Source organism: Nerophis ophidion, linkage group LG01, assembly GCF_033978795.1.
Source record: "Nerophis ophidion isolate RoL-2023_Sa linkage group LG01, RoL_Noph_v1.0, whole genome shotgun sequence".
NCBI classification, from domain to species: domain Eukaryota; kingdom Metazoa; phylum Chordata; class Actinopteri; order Syngnathiformes; family Syngnathidae; genus Nerophis; species Nerophis ophidion.
This window is the reverse complement of record NC_084611.1, coordinates 79,478,513-79,504,824: the sequence shown is the minus strand read 5'-3', so window position 1 is coordinate 79,504,824 and position 26,312 is coordinate 79,478,513. Positions and strand designations below refer to the sequence as shown.

Below are 26,312 nucleotides of genomic sequence, written 5' to 3'. Positions count from 1 at the left end.
TAAATTGGCCCTAGTGTGTGAATGTGAGTGTGAATGTTGTCTGTCTATCTGTGTTGGCCCTGCGATGCGGTGGCGACTTGTCCAGGGTGTACACCGCCTTCCGCCCAAATGCAGCTGAGATAGGCTCCAGCACCCCCCGCGACCCCAAAAGGGACAAGCGGTATAAAATGGATGGATGGAAGGGTTTATTAAGAAAAGAACAAAACAAAACAAACAATTATCCGCAGATTTGGGCACCCACACACCTGCGTTCTTTTGGAAACTGTGTCATCGTATTTAAAGTTCTGGACACTCCATGGGGTCCGGATAGGACACAGTTTTTATTAGTTGCACTCATTAAACAAGTAATAGAAGCAACAGAATATAAATCAAAGTATTTCTCTAATAAACTTTAGTGTTGTAGCCTGGCCATGAGGATTCAATCCCAGCACGTCTGTTTACCAGCCCAGCACTCACACATGTGCGCCACAGGGAACAACAAAAATACCCGGGAACATTTGTCATTGTATTACTAACATTGATGGAGCAGGAAGGGGCTAGGAATTTGTTTGCAGTAAAATTTAATACGGAGCACCCTGTCATTCATTAATTGATCGGCGGCACCGATAAAGATGTTATTGTTGTTTTCCTCGTCATAGACAATATTGACAGCGACTTTGTATCTTCTTCCCGTATGAAAGGACCTGTTGGACATCTAAGCCAAACAACAAAGTCCAAAAACTTACTGAACCAACAAAGGGCACCCGCTATTTAAACAAGGATGTTGCCATTTTTTTCTCTGTCTCTTAACTAAGAGTAAATAATCCATCCATCCATCCATTTTCTACCGCTTATTCCCTTTTGGGGTCGCGGGGGGCGCTGGCGCCTATCTCAGCTATAATGTCGCCTCCAATACAAACTCCATTTACTGTATATGTAATTATATGCTAGCCGACCACAACAATAGGCAGACAATACTAGTCTGTATGAGAATGTGCCTGTACAAAAAAAAAAATGGAAATACATAGAGTAAATGTAGACAACTGGCATTGTACTATTGTGTGTACCACTGTTCTGTCTATGCAGAGAAACTCATAGTAAAATGTATATTGACAATTACATCATTGTGTAATGGGCCACGCGTCTGCTTTCCATAGCAGAGAGTATGGGCTTGATACCTGGCCAGGGTTGGTTCGGTAAAAACTAAGTCAAAACCAGTCATGTGGTTGACGACCCCTGATAGGGAAAAGCCATACATGGTGTCGTGGGACATCAGCATACATTTACAGCGATATCCGATATGTGAAAGGAAAAAAAACACCTACGTTATCCATCCATCCATTTTCTACCGCCTGTCCCTTTTGAGGTCTCTGGGGGTGCTGGAGCCTATCTCAGCTTGTCATCTTGTAAACTGCAGAAAGGGAATTTTTGTATAAAAGGGGACCATTTATGCAAAACCAAGTTTTCTCACCTATTGGTTCCTGTTTTTGTGTATTTGGACTGTGGTTAAGCCCCGGCAATTTGAAATCAAACCATGGAGGCATAGCTGAGATATTTAAATAAATAAATGATAAATGGGTTGTACTTGTATAGCGCTTTTCTACCTTCAAGGTACTCAAAGCGCTTTGACACTACTTCCACATTTACCCATTCACACACACATTCACACACTGATGGAGGGAGCTGCCATGCAAGGCGCCAACCAGCACCCATCAGGAGCAAGGGTGAAGTGTCTTGCTCAGGACACAACGGACGTGGCGAGGTTGGTACTAGGTGGGGATTGAACCAGGGACCCTCGGGTTGCGCACGTCCACTCTTCCACTGCGCCACGCCGTCCCTAATTTGTAAACAATCTTGCCTTCCTTGTACTTCCTGCAAATGAGCCACTTTGGGAATTTTCCCCACTTGTGGCATCAGCCGATATCTCTATATATGGTAAATATTTACCCAAAAGGTGAGTCAATAAGCTCTTTCTTTTTCTCTATCCTCTTGTTGTGGGGCAGACTGGCTCGTACATGCACATGCATCCTCCCCTGTTGCCATTGCTAATACAAAGTAGCGTATAGTTTAAACTTATATCCGTCAGTAGGCTCGCTATGGAAGCGCTAAAAACTACAACTTAGATGACGGGGAGAAGACACTGCCGAAGTGGAAGCACGTAAATAAGACCGCCCACAAAACGGCACATCCAGAAGAGATGGTCAGAAAGCGGCTTGTAAATGGCTTATAAAACATTATTGACCAAAGCACCACCATCACATGATACGTAGACCACAAGGAAACGTTTTGAATGTAGAAAAAAAGGCATAATATGACCCCTTCAAAACAGTTGAGGCATTAAAAACATTATTAAAAACAATACGGCACTCCGATTGCACTGATGTTTCCAAAAGTTTTATTATGTTATCCGTAATACAGTAGCAAGAAAACATGATTTTACTGGCTATATATAGCTACATGGCAATCGGAGAATACATGGAGGAGAATGTTAAATACAAACCCCAAAACCAGTGAAGTTGGCACGTTGTGCAAATCGTAAATAAAAACAGAATGCAATGATTTGCAAATCCTTTTCAACCTATATTCAATTGAATAGACTGCAAAAAAAATATATTTAATGTTCAAACTGGAAAACTTTGTTATTTTTTGCAAATATTCGCTCATTTGGAATTTGATGCCTGCAACATGTTTCAAAAAAGCTGGCACAGGTGGCAAAAAAAGACTAAAAAAGTTGAGGAATGCACATCAAACACTTATTTGAAAAATCCCACAGGTGAACAGGCTAATGGGGAACAGGTGGGTGCCATGATTGGGAATTAAAGCAGCTTTCATGAAATGCTTAGTTATTCACAAACAAGGATGGGGCAAGGGGTCACCACTTTGTAAACATATGTGTAAGCAAATTGTCCAACAGTTTAAGAACAACATTTCTCAACGACCTATTGAAACGTACGTAATATAATCAAACGGTTCAGAGAATCTGGAGAAATCACTGCACGTAAGCGATGATATTACGGACCTTCGATCTTTCAGGTGGTACTGCATCAAAAAGTGACATCAGTGTGTAAGTGATATCACCACATGGGCTCAGGAACAGTTCAAAACACTATAGTCAGTAACTACAGTTTGTTGCTATATCTGTGAGTGCAAGTTAAAACTCTACTATGCAAAGCCAAAGCCATTTATCAACAACACCCAGAAACTCAGCCGGCTTCGCTGGGCCCGAACTCATCTACGATGGACTGATGTAAAGTGGAAAAATGTTCTGTGGTCTGACAAGTCCCCATTTCAAATTTTTTTCATGAAACTGTAGACGTTATGTCCTCTGTACCAAAGAGGAAAATGAACATCCGAATTGTTTGGGGTGCAAAGTACAAAAGCCAGCATCTGTGATGGTTTGGGGGTGTACTAGTGCCCAAGGCATGGGTAACTTACACATCTGTGAAGACACCATTAATGCTAAAAGGTACATACAGGTATTGGAGCAACATATGTTGCCATCCAAGAAACGTTATCATGGATGCCCCTGCTTATTTCAGCAAGACAATGCCAAGCCACGTGTTACAACAGCGTGGCTTCATAGTAAAAGAGTGCGTGAACTAGACTGGCTTACCTGTAGTCCAGACTTATCTCCCATTGAAAATGTGTGGCGTAAGCTTTACATCAAGTAAAAATGGGAAAGAATTCCACCTGAAAAGCTTCAAAACTTAGTCTCCTCGGTTTCCAAAAATTTACTGAGTGTTGTTAAAAGGAAAGGCCATGTAACACAGTGGTAAAAATGTCCCTCTGCCAATTTTTTTGCAATGTGTTGCTGCCATTAAATTGTAAGTTAATGACTATTTGCAAAAAAAAAAAAAATCTAGTTTTTCAGTTCGAACATTGAAGATCTTGTCTTTGCAGTCTATTCAACTGAATATAAGTTAAAAATGATTTACAAATAATTGAATTCTGTTTTTATTGATGATTTACACAACGTGCCAACTTGACTGGTTTTGGGTTTTGTACTTGATTTACCACATTATTTTGATTTGCTTATTTATTGATTCTGTATGGATATGAAATCTAAAGAACTACTGTTTCATTTGTTTACTTTATCCAATAGAGGAAAGTGTTTGTGGTTGTACACCACAAGAAAGACAATCATGTTATTAAGCAAATTGTCAAATAATACCTCTATCATTCGGAGAATTTGTGCATGAGAACGCCAGGGGGTGAAAAGAATGTGCACGATACGATCTCGTGATAGCATCTTGATCTCATAAACTACTGTTATGAGCAGATTATTGCCAGTAGCAGATCAATAGTCTTGCCTAACCTTTCGTTGCAGTCCGCAACCCTTGTTGTCTTAGAAGATGGTCACATGACTGTCTGGTAACCCACAGATGAATTACTCGTCACGCCACAGGAAACGCGCCCTACGTTTTTGTTTGTGATGGCTCCTCGAGCAGTCACGTTGGAGGGTTGGCGCAATGCAATAGGATTGTAGGATCTTAAGTTCGCTGCCATTTTGGTGCGCATAGGTTATGGCTGCGGGGCTGGATAATCAATTAGCAGATCAGCGATTAGAGGGAGGCTTTCTCAGTCACCTGCATCACTGCGTAAGACCTTAATCCACCAGGACCATATGCTCCTACTTCCAGGTACTTGCCACTCTCCACCGGGATGTGTACCCGGGTCTCGTGGGTGGAGGTGGACTCGAACCTGAAAGGGAGAATGGGTAAACGTTGTCTTTGAATAGCTACATCTCGGGCGGAACGTGCTATCTTCTAGCTAAAACAGACCAAAAATTGCTGTTTACACACATAACTATGCAAAACAAATGAGCATATAACTAGCATATGTGGAAAAAATTTCAGAGTAGAGAGCAGACCTCCACTAAGGCCAAACCTAGGTGGAAAACATGGCGGGAAGGATGGTGGTATCATTATTTAAGGCATAAAGGACCCATAGCGTCCAGATGACCCGACTTTCAGTAATAAGTTGTTTTTATTTATTTTTTGCTCCCAGCAGTCATTTCCAATCTTATCAATCAGTTTTTGACTAATGTGTAGATAACTAACTGTACTTGGAACGCCCCCGTTCCATTGCCGGACTCCATATGCCGCACCCTCTTGGTGTGACGTCATCTACAGAACTGGGGCCAATTTTCTCGCATGGAAAGTGTGGATAAGTGCACAGAAAAACTATTATTTTTTATCACCTCATTGCATGATTTTGCCAAAAATTTACAGTAAATATTTTTTTTTCTTATTCCATTATCGGTTGTGATGGTTACCGTTAACTTTTGAACCAATACAGTACAAATTCCCGGAACAATTTTCTGTACTTGGAAAAAAAAGTCTTATTTTTTTATTGCCCATCCATCCATCCATCCATCCATCCATCCATCCATCCATCCATCCATTTTCTTCCGCTTATCCGAGGTCGGGTCGCGGGGGTAGCAGCCTAAGCAGGGAATCCCAGACTTCCTTTTCCCCGCTCTTCCCAGGGGATCCCGAGGCGTTCCCAGGCCAGCCGGGAGACATAGTCTTCCCAACGTGTCCTGGGTCTTCCCCGTGGCTTCCTACCGGTTGGGCGTGCCCTAAACACCTCCCTCGGGAGGGGTTCGGGTGGCATCCTGACCAGATGCCCGAACCACCTCATCTGGCTCCTCTCGATTTTTTTATTGCAACATTTAATAATGAGCCTATTATGATAACTGCTGTCCAGTTGTTATATTCCATCCATCCATCCATTTTCTACCGCCTATTCCCTTTCGGGGTCGCGGGGGGCGCTGGCGCCTATCTCAGCTACAATCGGGCGGAAGGCAGGATTAAATTAAATTGCAATTACAGATGTAGTGTATAGTTTATGGTGTTTTTTGTTGTTGTTGCACCCTAAAGCGTAATAAAGGCCTACTGAAATTAGATTTTCTTATTTAGACGGGGATAGCAGGTCCATTCTATGTGTCATACTTGATCATTTCGCGATATTGCCATATTTTTGCTGAAATGATTTAGTACAAAACATCGACAATAAAGTTTGCAACTTTTGGTCGCTAACAGAAAGGCCCTGCCTTTACAGGAATTCATGGACGGTGACGTCACCCGTTGATGGCTCCTCACGTCCTCACATTGTTTTTAATGTGAGCCTCCAACAAAAAGAGCTATTCGGACCGGGAAAATGACAATTTCCCCATTAATTTGAGCGAGGATGAAAGATTTGTGTTTGAGGATATTGATAGCGACGGACTAGAAAAAAAAAAAAAAATCTAGTTTAAAAAAGAAAAGCGATTGCATTGGGATGGATTCAGATGTTTTTAGACACATTTACTAGGATAATTCTGGGAAATCCCTTATTTTTCTATTGTGTTGCTAGTGTTTTAGTGAGATTAATATTACCTGATAGTCGGAAGGGTGTATCCACGGGTGTGTTGACGCCAGTGTCTAATGGAAGTCGACGGCAGCTGTACGGACGGCACAAGCTCAGCTGATCTCCGGTAAATGGCGACTTGTTACCACAAATTTGTCACCAAAAACTGCTGGTTGACAAGTGGTCAGGATCCATGTTCGCTTGACAGCTCTGATCCATAGCAAAGTTTCACCTCCGGGAATTTTAAACAAGGAATCACCGTGTGTTTGTGTGGCCAAAGGCTAAAGCTTCCCAACTCCATCTTTCTACTTTGACTTTTCCATTATTAATTGAACGAATTGCAAAAGATTCACCAACACAGATGTCCAAGATACTGTGTAATTATGCGGTTAAAGCAGACGACTTTTAGCTGTGTGTGTGCGCGGCGCTAATATTTCCTAACAGTCCGTGACGTCACGCAAACATGTCAGCATTCTGCAACGTTTTCAACGGGACACTTGGCGGGAAATTTTTAAAATTGCAATTTAGTAAACTAAAAAGGCCGTATTGGCATGTGTTGCAATGTTAATATTTCATCATTGATATATAAACTATCAGACTGCGTGGTCGGTAGTAGTGGGTTTCAGTAGGCCTTTAATACTGTAAGTATTGTACTTCTTACGCAACAGCTTCTTGATTATAACTTGCATTCCAGTTGTAGTTTTCAGTGACAAATTTGGAGATGTTGAAAATCGCTAATGCTGATAAGTAGGATAACGATAGCGAAGCCAATGTATATTAGCGTCAAACTAGTGCATTTTTGGAAAAATTGAAAAGTTCTTTACCTTTTTCGGTGGTTTTTTTTGAGTCTATTTGTTTGTTGACTTTGAAAAATTGCAACATTGCCTAGAGATAGCTTAGCTGAGTCCACTCTCGGTGCTGCTGGAGTGATCGCCAAGTGCCGCAGTGCAATGAACCGGCCGAGTTGCTAACCGGGTGTGACGTCACATGCAACCCAGGTACCGTAACAAGGCACGTGGGTTGGATTTTACGTGAATCCAGATTTGGTCAGTGCCAAAAAAAAGTTCCCAATTCATTACCCATCCCCAGTTGATAGATAACTAACTGTATTTATAACGGCCTTTTTCCATCGCCAGAGTCAATATGTCGCCCCCTCTTGGTGTAATGTCATCTACAGAACTGGAGCCCATTCCCCTGTATAGACAGTGTGGATACATGCATGTAAAACTATTATTTTTATCACTTTATTTCATGTTTTTGTCCCACTGATTACTCAATAACCGAGTTATTATATTATGAGTAAAAAAGAGGGAGTAAAAAAGAAATGTAAAAAAAATGGCATCTCTATCATCTCCTTTTCAGCCTGTGTTTCCTCATGCTTCTTCAGCATTAATTTAAGCTTTATAAGGAAAACATCAGTAGAAGAGGACACAGAATAAAAGTATTTGCTTGTTTTTGAGCACTGGGTGTGATCCCTTTTCTCCGTTTATGTGCAGGTTCTGACTCAGTCTTCCTCCCCTAAAGGGTGCTCCTGATATTAATAATTTTTTTTGTCTTGAGGATTTAAATTGTTTCCATCCAAACAGAAAAAACCCTCGTTTGGACTGTCCCATTTTTGCGCAAGTCAATTTGACTGGACAGTGGCCCACATCCTTACAAACTTTTTTTTAAACCATATCAATCCTACAAATTATTGTTTTATGATGTAAAGCACAGATTCTCAAATTCCGGTACTTGTACCACTCGTGGTACGCCAAAGAATCATTTGATTAAAGTACAGTGTTTTATTTTCCTATATTTAAACACAGTCTCACTGTTCAATTTATGTTTAATGTTACACTGGCCAAAAACGTTAAATATACCTGATGAATACAACCGCAGCTGTTGGTCGTTATGGTGTCGCTGATGTAAAGTAATCGGGACTGTTATCCAGATGTAAACACAAAATAAACATGCAAATATGTGCTTTTCTTTGCCTCGTGGAGATATCAATCAATCAATCAATGTTTACTTATATAGCCCTAAATCACTAGTGTCTCAAAGGGCTGCACAAACCACTACGACATCCTCGGTAGGCCCACATAAGGGCAAGGAAAACTCACACCCAGTGGGACGTCGGTGACAATGATGACTATGAGAACCTTGGAGAGGAGGAAAGCAATGGAGGTCGAGCGGGTCTAACATGATACTGTGAAAGTTCAATCCATAATGGATCCAACACAGTCGCAAGAGTCCAGTCCAAAGCGGATCCAACACAGCAGCGAGAGTCCAGTTCACAGCGGAGCCAGCAGGAAAACATCCCAAGCGGAGGCGGATCAGCAGCATAGAGATGTCCCCAGCCGATACACAGGCGAGCAGTACATGGCCACCGGATCGGACCGGACCACTTCCACAAGGGAGAGTGGGACATAGGAGAAAAAGAAAAGAAACGGCAGATCAACTGGTCTAAAAAGGGAGTCTATTTAAAGGCTAGAGTATACAAATGAGTTTTAAGGTGAGACTTAAATGCTTCTACTGAGGTGGAATCTCGAACTCTTGCCGGGAGGGCATTCCAGAGTACTGGAGCCCGAAATGAAAACGCTCTATAGCCCACAGACTTTTTTTGGGCTTTGGGAATCACTAATAAGCCGGAGTCCTTTGAACGCAGATTTCTTGCCGGGACATATGGTACAATACAATTGGCAAGATAGGATGGAGCTAGGCCGTGTAGTATTTTATACGTAAGTAGTAAAACCTTAAAGTCACATCTTAAGTGCACAGGAAGCCAGTGCAGGTGAGCCAGTACAGGCGTAATGTGATCAAACTTTCTTGTTCTTGTCAAAAGTCTAGCAGCCGCATTTTGTACCAACTGTAGTCTTTTAATGCTAGACATGGGGAGACCCGAAAATAGTACGTTACAGTAATCGAGACGAGACGTAACAAACCCATGGATAATGATCTGTTTTTATCGTACCTATAATAGGACGTGAGCCACAGCTGCCGATTCATGCACAACTGTATTGACGATCTTACTGTAATAATTTAATCATGCAACAAATTGGTGAAATCTCATGCAAATCCTCTCCAAATTTACAAGGAGAGCGTAGTCTAATTCATGGGTGTCAAACTATTTCACTTGGCCCTTGAGGCAATATCAAATTAACATTAGAGCTGGCCCGCCGCTGTAACACCGCATTCACCGCTAACACTCTTACTTGCCAACCCTCTCGATTTTCCCGGGAGACTCTTGTAGTTCAGTGCCCTCCCAAATTTCATCCCGGACAACAGTATTTGGGGTGGGCTTTAAAGGCACTGCCTTTGGCGTTCTCTACAACCTGTCTCCACGTCCGCTTTTCCACTATACAAACAGCGTGCCGGCCCAGTCACATAATATATGCGGCTTACACACACACACAAGTGAATGCAAGGCATACTTTATCAACAGCCATACAGGTCACACTGAGGGTGGCCGTATTAATAACTTTAACACTCTTACAAATATGCGCCACACTGTGAACCCACACCAACAAAAAATTACACATTTCGGGAGAACATCCGCACCGTAACACAACATAAAAACCACAGAACAAATACCCAGAACGCCTTGCAGCACTAACTCTTCCGGGATGCTACAATATACACCCCCCCGCTATCACCAAACCCCGTCCACCTCAACCCCACCGCCGAAAAGAGGCATTCAATTTTTATTTAAATTTTATTTGATATGCCATTGATATTTGTTAATTATTATTATTATTATTTGAAACTCGATTTTGAATGTCACTATAAAGTTATACAAGCCTTGCTTGTTCAATATTCAATGCAAAACTTGTTTGGGTCCCTATTAAAAGGTTAATTTGTTCAACCTCGGCCCGCGGCTTTTTTCGGTTTTAAATTTTGGCCCACTCTGTATTTGAGTTTGACACCCCTGGTCTAATTCATTGTCAACTCATTGGTTCGCCAGTGGCCGCCAACCCCACCTCCCGTTCCCCTACCCCTCAAATCCGTGGGAAGGTTTCGTTTGCAGTGAAGAGGTGTTTTTGGTGTCTTTCGCTGTGTGAGGAGTCTTATCCCTCTGATAACACACAGGCTAGATTAGAGGATAAGCATGCGTGGGGCTAATGCTAACCTGCTGCCACTGTTGCTTGTACAGATGGCATTATAACACACACACATACACACACACACACACAACACAAGTTCTACAGAATATGGGTCATAGTTAATTTACTGTTTGACTTAATTACACTGTTGTGGACAGTTGTGGACAGTACCTCAAATAGACGCCCGGTAATCAATGCAGTTGAACAAACATATGCAGTAATAGTGTCTGCTGTACAATGTCAATTACCGCTATAACTCGGTGTCTTCCTTGATTCAACATAAGGTCTGACTGAGGTCACAGAAATGCTTCCCGAGGTTGCATAAGGTCTGGTGGACATCTTTCGGTAATCTGTCCGAGCAGGATTTTACCTGCCTATATTTACATGTTACGGGAAGACGACAGCGCTGGGCTGTGTATGTCTCAGAAGTTCTTATAGGGCTGTTTGTTCTGTCACAGGTCTTATGTGGGCTTTACAGCTCTGTCAAAAGTTCCCCTCTGGGCATACAAGAGCTAATCTCAAACTTCACACAGAAGAAAAGTAGAAATAAAATGTGTTAAATAGAAAATCACTTGTGCCAGTCCCAATATACAAGGGGTATCCAAAGTCTTCCATCCATCCATCCATCCATCCATCTATCTATCTTCTTCTGTTTATCCGAGGTGGGATCGCGGGGGCAGCAGCCTAAGCAGAGAAGCCCAGACTTCCCTCTCGTCAGCCACTTTGTCCAACTCCTCCCAGGTGATCCTAATGTGTTCCCAGGCCAGCTGGGAGACTTAGTTCCCCCAACGTGTCCCAGGGAGACGTTAAGGGGGGGCATCCTGATCAGATGCCCGAACCACTTCAGCTGGCTCCTCTTGATGTGGAGGAGCAGGGGATTTACTCTGAGATCTTCCCGAATGACACAGCTTGACACCCTATCTCCAAGGGAGAGCCCCGCCACCCGACGGAGGAAACTCATTTTGCCTGATCTTGTCCTTTTGGTCATAACCCAAAGCTCATGGCCATAGAAGGGAATAGGAACTTAGATCGACCGGTAAATTCTAAGTTTTCCCCTCTGGCTCAGCTCCCTCTTCACCACAACGAACCTATACAGGGCCTGCATTACTGCAGACTACGCACCGATCCGCCTGTCGATCTCACGATCCAGTTTTCCCTCACTCGTGAACAATACTCTGAGGTACTTGATATCCTCCACTTAAGCCAAGATCTCCTCCCCAACCCGGAGATGGACCTCCACTCTTTTCCAGGCGATAACCAAAGTGCAAAGTGGTCATTTAGCTAAAATTACCATTGCAATGTTGAGCTAACAAAATCTAATCAAACACATTTAACTCTTGATTTGTAATCCACAATCCAATAACTAACTTGTAATTGTATTCAAAGTAGAGTCTGACTGTGGAAGTTTCTCCTCTCCGGGTTCCTCGGACCACCAAGCACTGTAATGACAGCCTGGGTCAGGTTCAGAATATAGTTTTATTTTGCAATAAAGTCTCTTAGGTGCTTTTCAGCAATCGTCTTTTTCTGTCTCCAGCTCGCTCTCGCTCTTGCTCCAACCCCAACCCCAACTCCTCTCTCCTCTCCGGCTGCTGCCTTTTAACAGAGCGACAGGTGATTAGATAAGCAGGCCCAGGTGGGCCATCTACGCACCTGTCGCTGATCTCACAGCCGGTTCTGGCACACCCCGCTTTGCTGCAGGTCCCCAGGCCACGCCCCCCTCCACACTGACAATGTAGTGGAAATGGTGGAAGGTTATAACTCAACACACCAGTTTAACTCAATGTGTCATAAAATGGCATAGTGCTTTACTGTCATGTCTGCGCGTCCAGGATTGACAGTTTAGCATGTTGGCTGTAGAACTCAAATGAAGGTGAGCGGCTGCGCGTCTCCAAAACTCACCTGAGCGGGCGACTCGCTCCATGGTGCTTTCAAGGCATGGATGCTTGCGGCGTTTCGAATTGGGTTGTTCTAGTTTTTCTTATACTGTGTAGTGTTTGCAGAGCATTTGGTTTGGGGAGCACATGGTATGTCTTCCTCTGATGAGTTAAGAATACACATGTTTACACTGTGAGGTCCGGTAAACTTAGGGGCAGTTTGGAACCTCTACGAGGTAGGAGCGCTTTAAAGGCCTACTGAAATGAGATTTTCTCATTTAAACGGGGATAGCAGGTCCATTCTATGTCATACTTGATCATTTCGCGATATTGCCATATTTTTGCTGAAAGGATTTAGTAGAGAACATCGACGATCCCCCCATTAATTTGAGCGAGGATGAAAGATTTGTGGATGAGAAAAGTTAGAGTGAAGCACAAAAAAAGAAAAGAAAAGGCGACGGCTCCAGGTGGCGGCAGTGGGACCGTTTCAGATGTCATTAGACACATTTACTAGGATAAGTCTGGAAGATCCCTTATCTGCTTATTATTTTAATAGTGTTTTAATGAGATTGTAAAGTCATACCTGAAAGTTGGATGGCTGCGGTGAACGCCAGTGTCTCTGAGAGAAGCCGAGGAGCCAAGATTACAGCTGTAATCAAATTTACAGTATTGCAATCAGTTGATAAAACATTGTCCTTTACAATTATAAAAGCTTTTTTTTTTTTTAAATCTACTACTCTGCTTGCATGTCAGCAGACTGAGGTAGATCCTGCTGAAATCCTATGTATTGAATGAATAGAGAATCGTTTTGAATCGGAAAAATATTGTTTTTGAATCGAGAATCGAATCGAAAAAATCGATAAATTATCGAATCATGGGACACCCAAAGACTCACAGCCCTAATGACTGTAATAAAATACACTTTTCAAAGATATTCAATTGTTTTAAATGTACCTGTGTAACTTTGTAGCAAATTGGATAGGTCTTTTTTTTACAAAAGGAAACATTTAAAAATGGCCCCCACATCCTTAGACTTTTTTTGGTATGAGGTCCTTGGCAGGAACCGTTTTGATTGCAAATGAGTGGCTGCCGCACGCATTATTGAAAGGATGGGGAGAGTTGGCAGGAATCGGAAAAAAGAGGGAAAACATAAAATAACCCAAAAAAACAAGAATGTATAACAATTTTGCTGCCTTCAAATCTGGTGGTTATGTCTCCATCCCCTCGAGCCCTCACCTCCCCCTCACTCCTTTTGTTTCGCTGTGGTTTCCCCTCCTACTGGGTCACTGAGCTAAGCTCTCTAAGCTTAGCTGTCCTACGCGGCTAATGCTAACTAAGAAGCTGTGAAAAAAAAAACAACAAAAAAAAAAAACAGGTGGCGCCGATGTGACTCACTTGTGCTCGTGTGCCTCACAAGCGGACTCCAATGATCCCAAAATACATGTTCTGTATCCGTGCCTTTCATCCGGACCCTCACCAGAAGATAAAAGCTTCTTTCTTGTCCCCTTTCAACCGTCCCCGACAAATTTTAGTAACATGTTTTCCGTTTTATCTTGCTCAATGTGCATATTGACATAATGCAGGTGTGCATGTAACCATAACATGTAAACACACCATACTGTAGACTGAGTATTAGCATCCTTAATCTGTTCTGTTTATTTTTGTGGTTGTTTATACTTTGAACTCTTTGTAATGTTTTGAACCTCTGATGTAACTCAATGAGGTCACCAAAGTACAGAGCTGCAGACTACAACCACAACAATAACCTTTTTAGATCTCATTAGACGGTGCAGGTGTACCTAATGTTGTGGAACAAGGTTTAAGAAGCAGTGTTTACCTGCTGAGTAACACTGGGAGTCACCAAGCAGGTAATCTTAGAGCTGACCGACCCATATAAGCTCGCCAACAGTTTGACCAAAACACCCTGGCTCAAAACCGGAATATGTCTTGCTCAGAAATGTAAACATCGGTTCCCTATAACAGTGGTTCTCAACCTTTTTTCAGTGATGTACACCCTGTGAATATTTTTTTAAATCAAGTACCCCCTAATCAGAGCAAAGCATTTTTGGTTGCAAAAAAGAGATAAAGAAGTAAAATACAGCACTATGTCATCAGTTTCTGATTTATTAAATTGTATAACAGTGCAAAATATTGCTCATTTGTAGTGGTCTTTCTTGAACTATTTGGGGAAAACTATATAAAAATAACAAAAAAATAAACAAGTGATTCAATTATGAATAAAGATTTCTACACATAGAAGTAATCATCAACTTAAAGTGCACTCTTTGGGGATTGTACAGTTTACACTGAAGGTTGTGATATAAACAACTTTAACACTCTTACTAATATGCGCCACACTGTGAACCCACACCAAACAAGAATGACAAACACATTTCGGGAGAACATCTGCACTGTAAGACAACATAAACACAACATAACAATTACCCAGAATCCCACGCATCCATGAAACTTGATGGCTATATTATACACCCCGCTAGCACCAATCCCCCCCTCTCCCTCTGTGCGTCGGTTGAGGTGGGCGGGGTTGGGGGTGCGGGGGTGTATAATATAGCCAGGAAGTGTCATGGATGCGTGGGATTTTGGGTAATTGTTATGTTGTGTTTATGTTGTCTTACAGTGCAGATGTTCTCCCGAAATGTGTTTGTCATTCTTGTTTGGTTAAGAAATAGTGATACACTTTTTTCACCAAAGTACCAACTGCTGGATGTAGTGGTGTGTGTGGCCCCGCTGGTGCCTAATGATCCCCTTTTGTTTCTTCCAGATCTGATTGTTAAAGTTATTCAGCAAAACATGGGAGGAATTAAACTAGAAGAATGGAGAAAGGTTTGTGCTATGTTCATTTTTTAGTACAGGTATTAGGTCACAAGTCGCAGTCGCGGTCAAAGGTTTACATACACTTGTAAAAAACATAATGTCATGTCTGTCTTGAGTTTCCAATCATTTCTACAACTCTTATTTTTTGTGATAGAGTGATTGGAGCACATACTTTTTTGTCACAAAAACATTCATGAAGTTTGGTTCTTTTATGAATTTATTATAGGTCTACTGAAAATGTGAGCACATCTGCTGGGTCAAAAGTATACATACAGCAATGTTAATATTTGGTTTCATGTTCCTTGGCAAGTTTCACTGCAATAAGGCTCTTTTGGTTGCCATCCACAAACTTCTGTCAAGCTTCTGGTTGAATTTTTTACCACTCCTCTTGACAAAATTGATGCATCCATCCATCTTCTTCCGCTTATCCGAGGTCGGGTCGCGGGGGCAACAACCTAAGCAGGGAAACCCAGACTTCCCTTTCCCCAGCCACTTCGTCTAGCTCTTCCCGGGGGATCCCGAGGCGTTCCCGGGCCAGCCGGGAGACATAGTCTTCCCAACGTGTCCTGGGTCTTCCCCGTGGCCTCCTACCGGTTGGACGTGCCCTAAACACCTCCCTAGGGAGGCGTTCGGGTGGCATCCTGACCAGATGCCCGAACCACCTCATCTGGCTCCTCTCGATGTGAAGGAGCAGCGGCTTTACTTTGAGTTCCTCCGGGATGGCAAAGCTTCTCACCCTATCTCTAAGGGAGAGCCCCACCACACGGCGGAGGAAACTCATTTCGGCCGCTTGTACCCGTGATCTTGAAATTGATGCAGTTCAGCTAAATTAGTTGGTTTTCTGACATGGACTTGTTTCTTCAGCATTGTCTACACGTTTAAGTCAGGCCATTCTTAAACCTTCATTCTAGCCTGATTTAGCCCTTCCTTTACCGCTTTTTACGTGTGTTTGGGGTCATTGTCCTGTTGGGACACTCAACTGCACCCAATACCCAACCTTCAATCCTGAAGAAACAAGTCCATGTCAGAAAACCAACAAATTTAGCTGAACTGCACCAAGGGGAGTGGTGAAAAATTCAACCAGAAGCTTGCCAGAAGCTTGTGGATGGCTACCAAAAGCGCCTTATTGCAGTGAAACTTGCCAAGTGACATGTAACCAAATTTTAACATTGCTGTATGGATACTTTTGACCCAGCAGATTTGCTCACAAAAGAACCAAACTTCATGTGCTCCAATCACTCTATCACAAAAAATAAGAGTTGTAGAAATTATTGGAAACTCAAGACAGCAATGACATTATGTTCTTTAAAAGTGTATGAAAACTTTTGACCACAACTGTATATTTAGCCTGATGGTGAATGTTATTGCATTGTGCATGGTAACGTGTGTGTGTCTGTGTACGCAGCCAGAAAACGTCGTTCTGCTGCTCCAGGTAAACTCGTCGCTTAACCCATAAACAAATGTAATTGGTGCAACAAGATGATTGACAGATGTTTTCATGCAGGGGGTGTACTACGAGGCCGGGTTCTTGGTGTGTGCATCCATCGGCATTATCTTCGTGGTTATCGTCCCTGTGTTGGGCATGTGCTTCTGCGTGTGTCGGTGCTGCGAGAACTGTGGCGGCGAGATGCACCAGCGGCAGCGGAAGAATGCCGACTGCCAGCGAGGATTCTTCACCGCTTCGCTTGTTGCCACCACCATCTTCATTATGTGAGACCCCAATTGAATTCCAAGTCCAGGCAATTATTAACTTAGGTCAACAAAACTGCCCAGATTTTTATTTTTTACATTACCTATGTTGCTGGGCAATATACATGGGACTCAATTTCAAATGCCCCGCGACTTGTTGCCTGGCATTCAATAGCATTCAATTTTAACGTTTCTGCCACTTGTTCTTAGACACAGTTTAGTGTCTGTATAATAACTCTTTTTTTCAGCTACTGCTGTACATAATTCATTGGGATCAGACATAACTGCCCTGTCACTTGTTGCTAGGTACAAGATATGGGGCTCAGTCATAACTCCCCCACCATTTGTTGCCTAGCAGAATCTGTAGGATTCACTTGTGAAGTGAAGTGAATGATATTTATATAGCGCTTTTTCTCTAGTGACTCAAAGCGCTTTACATAGTGAAACCCAATATCTAACTTACATTTAAACCAGTGTGGGTGGCACTGGGAGCAGGTGGGTAAAGTGTCTTGCCCAAGGACACAACGGCAGTGACTAGGATGGCGGAAGCGGGAATCGAACCAGCAACCCTCAAGTTGCTGGCACGGCCGCTCTACCAACCGAGCTATACCGCCCCTATGCACAATTTAGAGTCTTTATAATAATTGTATTTCCACTTGTTGCTGGATAGAATCCATAGGCCTTAGTTAGAACTGCCCTACCACATGTTAATTGACAGAATTTATAGGGCTCAGTCATAACTGCCATGTCACTTGTTGCCAGGCTTCTAGAATTCATAAAGCTCAATTGTACAGTAGCTGCCTTGTCACTTGTTGCTAGGCAGAATTCACAGGGCTCAGCCCTAACTGCCCTGAAACCTTTTTGTTCGGCAGAAAATATAGGGCTCAAGTAAATTTTCCCTGTTACTTGTTGCTCAGCAGAATTCATACGGTTACAAAATAAATATTTGAAAAATTAGCAGAAAACAGGCGAAAATAATATGTTTTAGGCCTTAACTATGGCTGCCCTGTTACTTGTTGCTAGGCAGAATTCTTTGGGCTTAGTCATAACTGCCCTGTACATTTTGGGGAGGTAGAATTTATAGGGCTCAACTAAAACTGCCCTGTTACTTTTTGCTAGGCAGAATTCATCGGATTCAGTCATAACTGCCCTATACCTTTTTGTTTGGCAGAAATTGAAGGGCTGAACTAAAAGTGCCCTGTTACTTGTTGCTAGGCAGAATTCATAGGGCTCAGTCTTAACTGCTCTGTACTTTTTTGTTCGGCAGAAATTGTAGGGCTGAACTAAAAATGCCCTGTTACTTGTTGCTAGGCAGAATTCATAGGACTCAGTCATAACTGCCCTGTACATTTTTGTCAGGCAGAATTCATCGGACTCTATATTAACTGAACCTGCCACTTGTTGCTCGGCAGAATTCATAGGGCTCAATCATAACTGCTCTGTCAGTTGTGGCTAGGCAGAATTCATGGAGCTTAATTATAACGGCCCTGCCACTTTTTGCTCGGCAGAATTCCTGATAACTGCCTTGTCGTCAGGTTCCAGCCTAAATTCTAAGTTCAAAGTTTTAAAGTTCAATGGGATGATGAAACATCTTAGTGTTGTTTTACCGCTTTCTGCTGGTGATGAAAGATGCAGACAACGCCTGGCTTGTCTAAATCAAACTTCTCTGTGGTTGTTGTTTGCCAGTTTGGGTGTGCTCATAGCTTACGCGGCGAACCACAACATCAGCTCCCACATCAAGAGCACCCGGCGCTTAATTAACACCAACATGAGGGACTTGAGGACGTTTGCCAACAACACTCCTGCGGTACGCTGGCATTCGATGACTATAAAAGTATACACACACACAAAGAAAAAAACAAAATGAATTAATCGTTTCTTTACCTTCTTGCAGCAAATTGAATACTTGACAGCGCAGTACACGACGGCCAAAAACAAAGTCCTGTCTGAGCTCGACAGTAAGTTTGTTTGTGTCTTCTTTAAGTTGTGTGACAGGTCATTATTGTGGTCGTCTATGTTCACCCTGACAGATATTGGACCGCTGCTGGGCGGGAGGATTCACAGTCAACTGGAGAAGGAGGTGGTTCCCTCCCTGGACACCGCCCTGCGAATGGCAGGAGGTAACACTCTTCCCCAATTAGTCTTTAGCAATTCCATTTGATACCGTACAAATGAATCCGATATAACGCAAATTTACCCAAAGATACACAATGTGAGATGATACAATCTGATCATCAAAGCCCTTGCAAAGCAATGTAATCTGAGCCAATACTCTATTGATTTTAATAAAAGACAATCCAATACAATATGAATATTTTTGGTTACGATACAATAGGATATGATACGGGTACTATGAAATACAATCCAATTACCTACCACCCGAGTCAATTTGTTACAATGCAAAATTACGTAAATCATTACAATTTGATGCAAAGCAATAGGCTTTAGGGCTGGGTATTGGCAATTACTTAACGATACAATACATAAAACGATACTTAAGTCACAATACGGTACACTATTGCAGTTTTTCAAACCCCACTTCGAAAAGCTGTGCACTACAAAACGTGCTCATTGTAGCCATTAATCCTGGCTTCATCATTTGGATTAAATAAAAATCAGCACAAATAATCATATTCATTTTTGTTTTGTATGTTAAAGTGTTTGGGCTTCACGGTGGAAGAGGGGTTAGTGCGTCTGCCTCACAATACGAAGGTCCTGCAGTCCTGGGTTCAAATCCAGGCTCGGGATGTTCTCCCCGTGACTGCGTGAGTTCCCTCCGGGTACTCCGTTTTCATCCCACTTCGAAAGACATGCACCTGGGGATAGGTTGATTGGCAACACTAAATTGGCCCTAGTGTGTGAATGTGAGTGTGAATGTTGTCTGTCTATCTGTGTTGGCCCTGCGATGAGGTGGCGACTTGTCCAGGGTGTACCCTGCCTTCCGCCCGATTGTAGCTGAGATAGGCGCCAGTGCCCCCCGCGACCACGAAAGGGAATAAGCGGTAGAAAATGGATGGATGTTAAAGTGTTTTGTATATTGCGCTCCAGAGTTATTGTTGCTGATCAATTTGAATTGATTATTATTTCTTGAGTTTATTTAATTGATCCTGGCTTCATCATTTGGATTAAATAAAAATCAGCACAAATAGTTGTATTCATTTTTGTTTTAGATGTTAAAGTGTGTTATATATTGTCTTCCTGAGTTAATGTTGCTGATCAATTTGAATTGGGTTTTATTTATTGAGCTTATTTTATTTTATTTTTCAGTATCAAGTGATTCAAGTCAGTTAAAAAATGTTTATTGTGTAAATTAATGCACTGGAAATATTTTCAGTCGCATATTACACAAGTATATTATTAAAGTTATTATTTTTTGTAACCTCATCTATATTTCTTTCTTGTTTTATTTCCTTTAATGTTATTAATGATACAATGGTACTTTATGCAGAGGTGTACTTATCAGAATTTTATCGACAGATGATACTATTTTTAGTCGCGGCGGGGAGTGGGGGAGCGAAAATGTTTTCTTCCTCCTGGGGAAGGTGGTGTAACAATAACAATTGAGATATGGTTCGCGACTTTTTTTTAGAAATGTATACAAAAAATGTACAATTCATGTTAAGACAATTAAAATCTATATTATTGTGTATTGCTGGAAAAACTATTGAGATATATTGCGATATATTTCACCCTGAATGGTGTACAATGCGATTTGATACGATGTTACACTATACAGAATGATTTGCTGCAGTCTGACTTGATGCAATATGAGCAGTTTGATTCGATGTACAGTGAAGATCAATATTAAACAATTTCTTTATTTCTGTACTGTAGATCATTCCGTAATTAGATATGATATATATGACAGTTATTTCCATAAACAAAACGATGGTATAACTCATTTTCCCTTTTTTTGTTTACCTCACACATTCATTTCTTCTAAAGCTAAAGTTGAGAATGCCGTCAAAGGTAAATAAATAAGAATTTGTGGATTCAGTGTTTTTTTGTAGTTCAATGTTTGTTGTTGTTGTATTTGTGGTTGTGCATTTGTATATGAAGCTCTTTATTTTTCTGGGGTTAAAATTGTTTTTCATATCAAATGTGATCCTGCTTCCAGCCATGCGGGAGACCAAGGAGGCCCTGGAGAGCGTCAGCTCCTCGCTGCAGATCCTTCAAGAAGGCACGGAGAAGCTCAAGGACAGCCTGTCCGGAGAGCGAGCGTCGCTGTCCAACACTTTGTCTGACCCGGCCTGCACCAACGGCGCCGTGTCCCCCAGCTGTAATGCCATTCGCTCAACGCTGTCCCAGCTGGGGATCAACGCTGACTTCTCCAAGGTGCCTTCCAGTAGCAACAGAGAACAGACACGCCAAATAAATCAACAGAGTATTAGAACTCTTCATTGTTGCTGTTTTTCCAGCTCCCGGATGTCAACTACGCCTTGGCTAATGTCCATACTCTCCTGAAGACAGACCTCAGCAGCATAGTACAAAAGGTCAGCTGACTGTTCAACGTACAGTATGTGTTTTTGTCCACATCAGCAAACCTAAACTTAAGTGCAGATGTACCGAGAAGAATTTGGGCTACGATTCAATTATAAACCGACTACTTATCAATCTTTAATTATTATATTGCATATTAATATTACATTAATGTATTTATCAGTATATATACATATATTATATATTATGTATAATATTATGTTTACGAGGGCAGAACAGTGGAACAGGGGTTAGTGCATGTGCCTCACAATACGAAGGTCCTGACTAGTCCTGAGTTAAATCCCGGGCTCGGGATCTTTCTGTGTGGAGTTTGCATGTTCTCCCCGTGACTGCGTGGGTTCCCTCCGGGTACTCCGGCTTCCTCCCACTTCCAAAAACATGCACCTGGGGATAGGTTGATTGGCAACACTAAAATAGGCCCTATTGTGTGAATGTTGTCTGTCTATCTGTGTTGGCCTGTGATGAGGTGGCGACTTGTCCAAGATGTACCCCGCCTTCCGCTCGAATGCAGATGAGACAAATTTGTAGAAATTGGATGGATGGATGGATTGTTTACTAAGCTCCTCTTTTGGCTCCTGACGTATGTAGAATTGCGTAGTTTTTTTTTTTCCTGATGAAATTTTTGGGCCTTCTAAAACCACAGAATGTTCAGACGCTTTGGTCCCAGTCGCCATAAACTTGCCGCTCTAATTGGCGGCATAGCTCGGTTGGTAGAGTGGCCGTGCTAGCAACTTGAGGGTTGCAGGTTCGATTCCCGCTTGTGCCATTCTAGTTACTGCCGTTGTGTCCTTGGGCAAGACTCTTTACCCACCTGCTCCCAGTGCCACCCACACTGGTTTAAATGTAACTTAGATATTGGGTGTCACTATGTAAAGCGCTTTGAGTCACTTGAGAAAAGCGCTATATAAATATAATTCACTTCACTTCACACTTCACTAAGAAGGGTGTCGTCTATCTACTCATTCTTATCTATGGCTGAAAGTGTTGTCGGTGTTCTATCAAAATGTAATTACCCATAAAAAGGAGCTAACCAACGCTACAGAGTGTGTGCAAATAAGCTAAAGTTTTCCCCGAGCAAATTAATCAAAATGAACTACTTTGTGGCGACGTTGTCACTCGGGCTACGAGTAAATAATGTTTTTCTTTAATTGTGTATTCTGATCAGTAAGCATGTAGACAATTACAGCATGAATATTGCTAGCCTACATTTTCGTTTTCATCATAGTTGTTTAAACACGAGTAGCAACTGGTAGCTATTTTAAAGTCTATTCACATGTGAATAATATAAATACAGTCTATCATAAATACAGTCTTGTATACAGCATTAGTCACATGTCAATAATATAAATACAGTCTATTATACAGCATTATTCACATGTGAATAATATACATACAGTCTATTAAATAGCATTATTCATGTTAATGGTATACGTTATGTCACATATCTAAAGTATCAAGAGTGTTGCTACTTAGTCCCCTATAATACAAATCTGACACAATACATGTTTTTTATTTTTTGTTTAAAAACAATGGTCCCTGCATACTTTGACTTTTCGGTATACAGCCCTTAGTGGAAAAGGGTTGGACCCCCCCTGAACTAGAGTATGAAAAGTATCGACATTTTGATTAGAGATATCAATATTGGGGGATAAATATCTGGCATCGACGATATCGATATTTCAGTATCGATCCGCACATCACACGCTTTGTCAAAGTCAGACTCCTAATGAAGTCAACATTGGTCAAATATTCAAGTACAGTATTCCATTTTTAGCAGTGAAGGCAAGTCAAGTTATATTTTCTTCAGCGCGGTGACACAATGAGGTGAGTAACGGTGACATTCTCATGCTCATGTGGAATGTGGAATTTTTTATTTACATCCTGAAACTATACATGCTAACTGTTGCTATAGTTAATATCTTCTCATTGAGTTACGTTGCACTTATAAAACCTGTAAACTACATATTTCTTCTGAGCGCTTCTGATGATGTGAGGAGTCCATCTTTCTTATGTCATTGTTTTAGCTACTAAATAACCGTTTTTTGACATGCTAATAATTGCTAATTATCTTATATGCTAGGCGAGATCAATGTTGCCACCTCCTTAGTAAGGAGAGTAGCTATTGGCTGTTGTAAATGTCTTTAGAATGTACTTGCTGACGTCATTGCCTCATTTACATAATGCAATGGACGCTGTTCGGACAGTGGTTCTCAACCTTTTTTCAGTGATGTACCCACAATGAACATTTTTTTAATTCAAGTACCCCCTAATCAGAGAAAAGCATTTTTGGTTAAAAAAAGAGATAAAGAAGTAAAATACAGCACTATTTTATCAGTTTCTGATTTATTAAATTGTATGTAGCTGAGATGGGCACCGGCGACCCCAAAGGGAATAAGCGGTAGGAAATGGATGGATGGATGTATAACAGTGCAAAATATTGCTCATTTGTAGTGGTCTTTCTTGAACTATTTGGAAAAAAAGATATTAAAATAACTAAAAACTTGACAGAATTTCTAGGCGCAGTCAAGGCATTGAGGGGTTCCGGTTTGGTGGCCGCGGGATTAGGTCTCTGCTTTTTGCAGACGATGTGGTCCTGTTGGCTTCATCTGGCCGGGATCTTCAGCTCTCACTGGATCGGTTCGCAGCCGAGTGTGAAGCGGCCGGAATGAGAATCAGCACCTCCAAATCCGAGTCCATGGTTCTCTCCCGGAAAAGGGTGGAGTGCCATCTCCGGGTTGGGGAGGAGACCGTGCCCCAAGTGGAGGAGTTCAAGTACCTAGGAGTCTTGTTCACGAGTGGGGGAAGAGTGGATCGTGAGATCGACAGGGGGATCGATGCGGCGTCTTCAGTAATGCGGACGTTGTACCGATCCGTTGTGGTGAAGAAGGAGCTGAGCCGGAAGGCAAAGCTCTCAATTTACCGGTCGATCTACGTTCCCATCCTCACCTATGGTCATGAGCTTTGGGTCATGACCGAAAGGATAAGATGACGGGTACAAGCGGCCGAAATGAGTTTCCTCCGCCGTGTGGCGGGGCTCTCCCTTAGAGATAGGGTGAGAAGCTCTGCCATCCGGGAGGAGCTCAAAGTAAAGCCGCTGCTCCTCCACATCGAGAGGAGCCAGATGAGGTGGTTCGGGCATCTGGTAAGGATGCCACCCGAACGCCTCCCGAGGGAGATGTTTAGGGCACGTCCAACCGGTAGGAGGCCACGGGGAAGACCCAGGACACGTTGGGAAGACTATGTCTCCCGGCTGGCCTGGGAACGCCTCGGGATCCCCCGGGAAGAGCTAGACGAAGTGGCTGGGGAGAGGGAAGTCTGGGCTTCCCTGCTTAGGCTGCTGCCCCCGCGACCCGACCTCGGATAAGCGGAAGAAGATGGACGGATGGATGGGATTGTTGAAAAATAAACAAGTGATTCAATTATAAATAAAGCTTTCTACACGTAGAAGTAATCATCAACTTAAAGTGCTCTCTTTGGGGATTGTAACAGAGATCCATCTGGATTCATGAACTTAATTCTAAACATTTCTTCACAAAAAAAATAAATCTTCAACATCAATATTCATGGAACATGTCCACAAAAAATCTAGCTGTCAACAGTGAATATTGCATTGTTGCATTTCTTTTCACAGTTTATGAACTTACATTCATATTTTGTTGAAGTATTATTCAATAAATATATTCATAAAGGATTTTTGAAATGTTGCTATTTTTATAATGTTTTTAAAAAATGATTGGCATACCTTCAAGTACCCCCGGGGGTACGCGTACCTCCATTTGAGAACCACTGCTGTAGGAGAATGGAATAACAAATAAATAGTGATGTGCACTACCACTGTTTTTCTTTCTGATTCAATACCTGTGTATTTTGTGGGTTCTTCCGAGGATGTTGTAGTCGTAATGATTTGTGCAGTCCTTTGAGACATTTGTGATTTGGGGCTATATAAATAAACATTGATTGATTGATTGATTGATTTCAGGCTGGAATTGGCGATAACGATCCGATACTGAGTGCAAATATACCTAATCTATGTGTCTGCTAAAATAAAATAAAAATGTGTGTTTACATATAACATAAAAAACAGTAAAATATAAGGAACTAAAGCAAAAAATCGGAATGTAATGAGAAAAAGCTGATTTTTTTCAGTATGCAGCCCTTGGTTGAAAAAGTTTAAGCATCCTGTATCTAAAATATTACAAGCTCTCAAAACAAAATATACTTTAAATATAAACAATGTTTAGTTAGTTAAAACATGAAAGTAATACTGACTTATGAATTCATTACTTTGGAAAATTACAACTATAATAATAAACACTGTTAAATGTATAACTGAACATTAGTATTTTTATACGTGCAGAAGTTTCGACACACGATGTTATGCAGTTACAGAATCTTATTATTTTTATTTTATTCTTATGCTTACAAGAAACCTGTCTTAGCAGGCTCACTATTCATGTAAAAAAATAAGTAGTTATAGTGTCAGTAAATTAAATTTTTATTCACAAATCATATCTGATTTAAATTTGGGGTTTGGAAAACCTTTCATTGCATTTTTCCAAAGGTGGCCATACAATGTTAAAAAAAAAGTTTAATATTGTGAACCTAGCATATGTTTTTCATGAACACTAAAGAGGATTTATAGTGTTTTTTGTTACCATCAGAGACAATTTAGAGTTGTCAATGAACCTAATGTTTGTTTTTCATAAACAAAAAATGCAATGTGCGTTTTTGGTGAAACTAACCAATGCATTTTCAAAAAAATCCAATAAGAATGTCACAATCTTTGACATCCCTCACCTTTCTGCTTTCAGGGCTACTCATCCTTCAATGACACACCAACGCTGGTCAAAGAACAGACTAAAAATATTGTATCAGGTACTATTATTACTAATATTAATAACATTACCAAAGCAGTTTGGCACATTGTTCAACATTTTTCTTCTCTTATCTTCATTTCTTTTGCACTGTATGATGAAACTGTAGCATTACCGCGTAAGTTTAC

The 26,312-nt window shown here is 41.6% G+C and overlaps 1 protein-coding gene across 8 annotated transcripts in view; it reads left to right on the top strand.

Annotated features, from left to right (window-relative positions):
* The window catches only part of prom1b (prominin 1 b), a 65,608-nt gene that overhangs the window by 4,228 nt on the left and 35,068 nt on the right, over positions 1-26,312 (top strand). For 2 of the 8 annotated variants that reach the window (XM_061912604.1, XM_061912645.1), the window contains exons 2-12: positions 15,069-15,130; positions 16,527-16,553; positions 16,626-16,831; positions 18,497-18,617; positions 18,705-18,768; positions 18,841-18,930; positions 20,756-20,779; positions 20,928-21,145; positions 21,229-21,303; positions 26,122-26,185; positions 26,294-26,302. In XM_061912604.1, coding sequence (XP_061768588.1) covers positions 15,069-15,130; positions 16,527-16,553; positions 16,626-16,831; positions 18,497-18,617; positions 18,705-18,768; positions 18,841-18,930; positions 20,756-20,779; positions 20,928-21,145; positions 21,229-21,303; positions 26,122-26,185; positions 26,294-26,302 — 960 coding nt within the window. The remainder of the gene's footprint in view (positions 1-15,068; positions 15,131-16,526; positions 16,554-16,625; positions 16,832-18,496; positions 18,618-18,704; positions 18,769-18,840; positions 18,931-20,755; positions 20,780-20,927; positions 21,146-21,228; positions 21,304-26,121; positions 26,186-26,293; positions 26,303-26,312) is intronic. The other 6 variants (XM_061912638.1, XM_061912663.1, XM_061912619.1 and 3 more) reach the window with 3 other exon arrangements.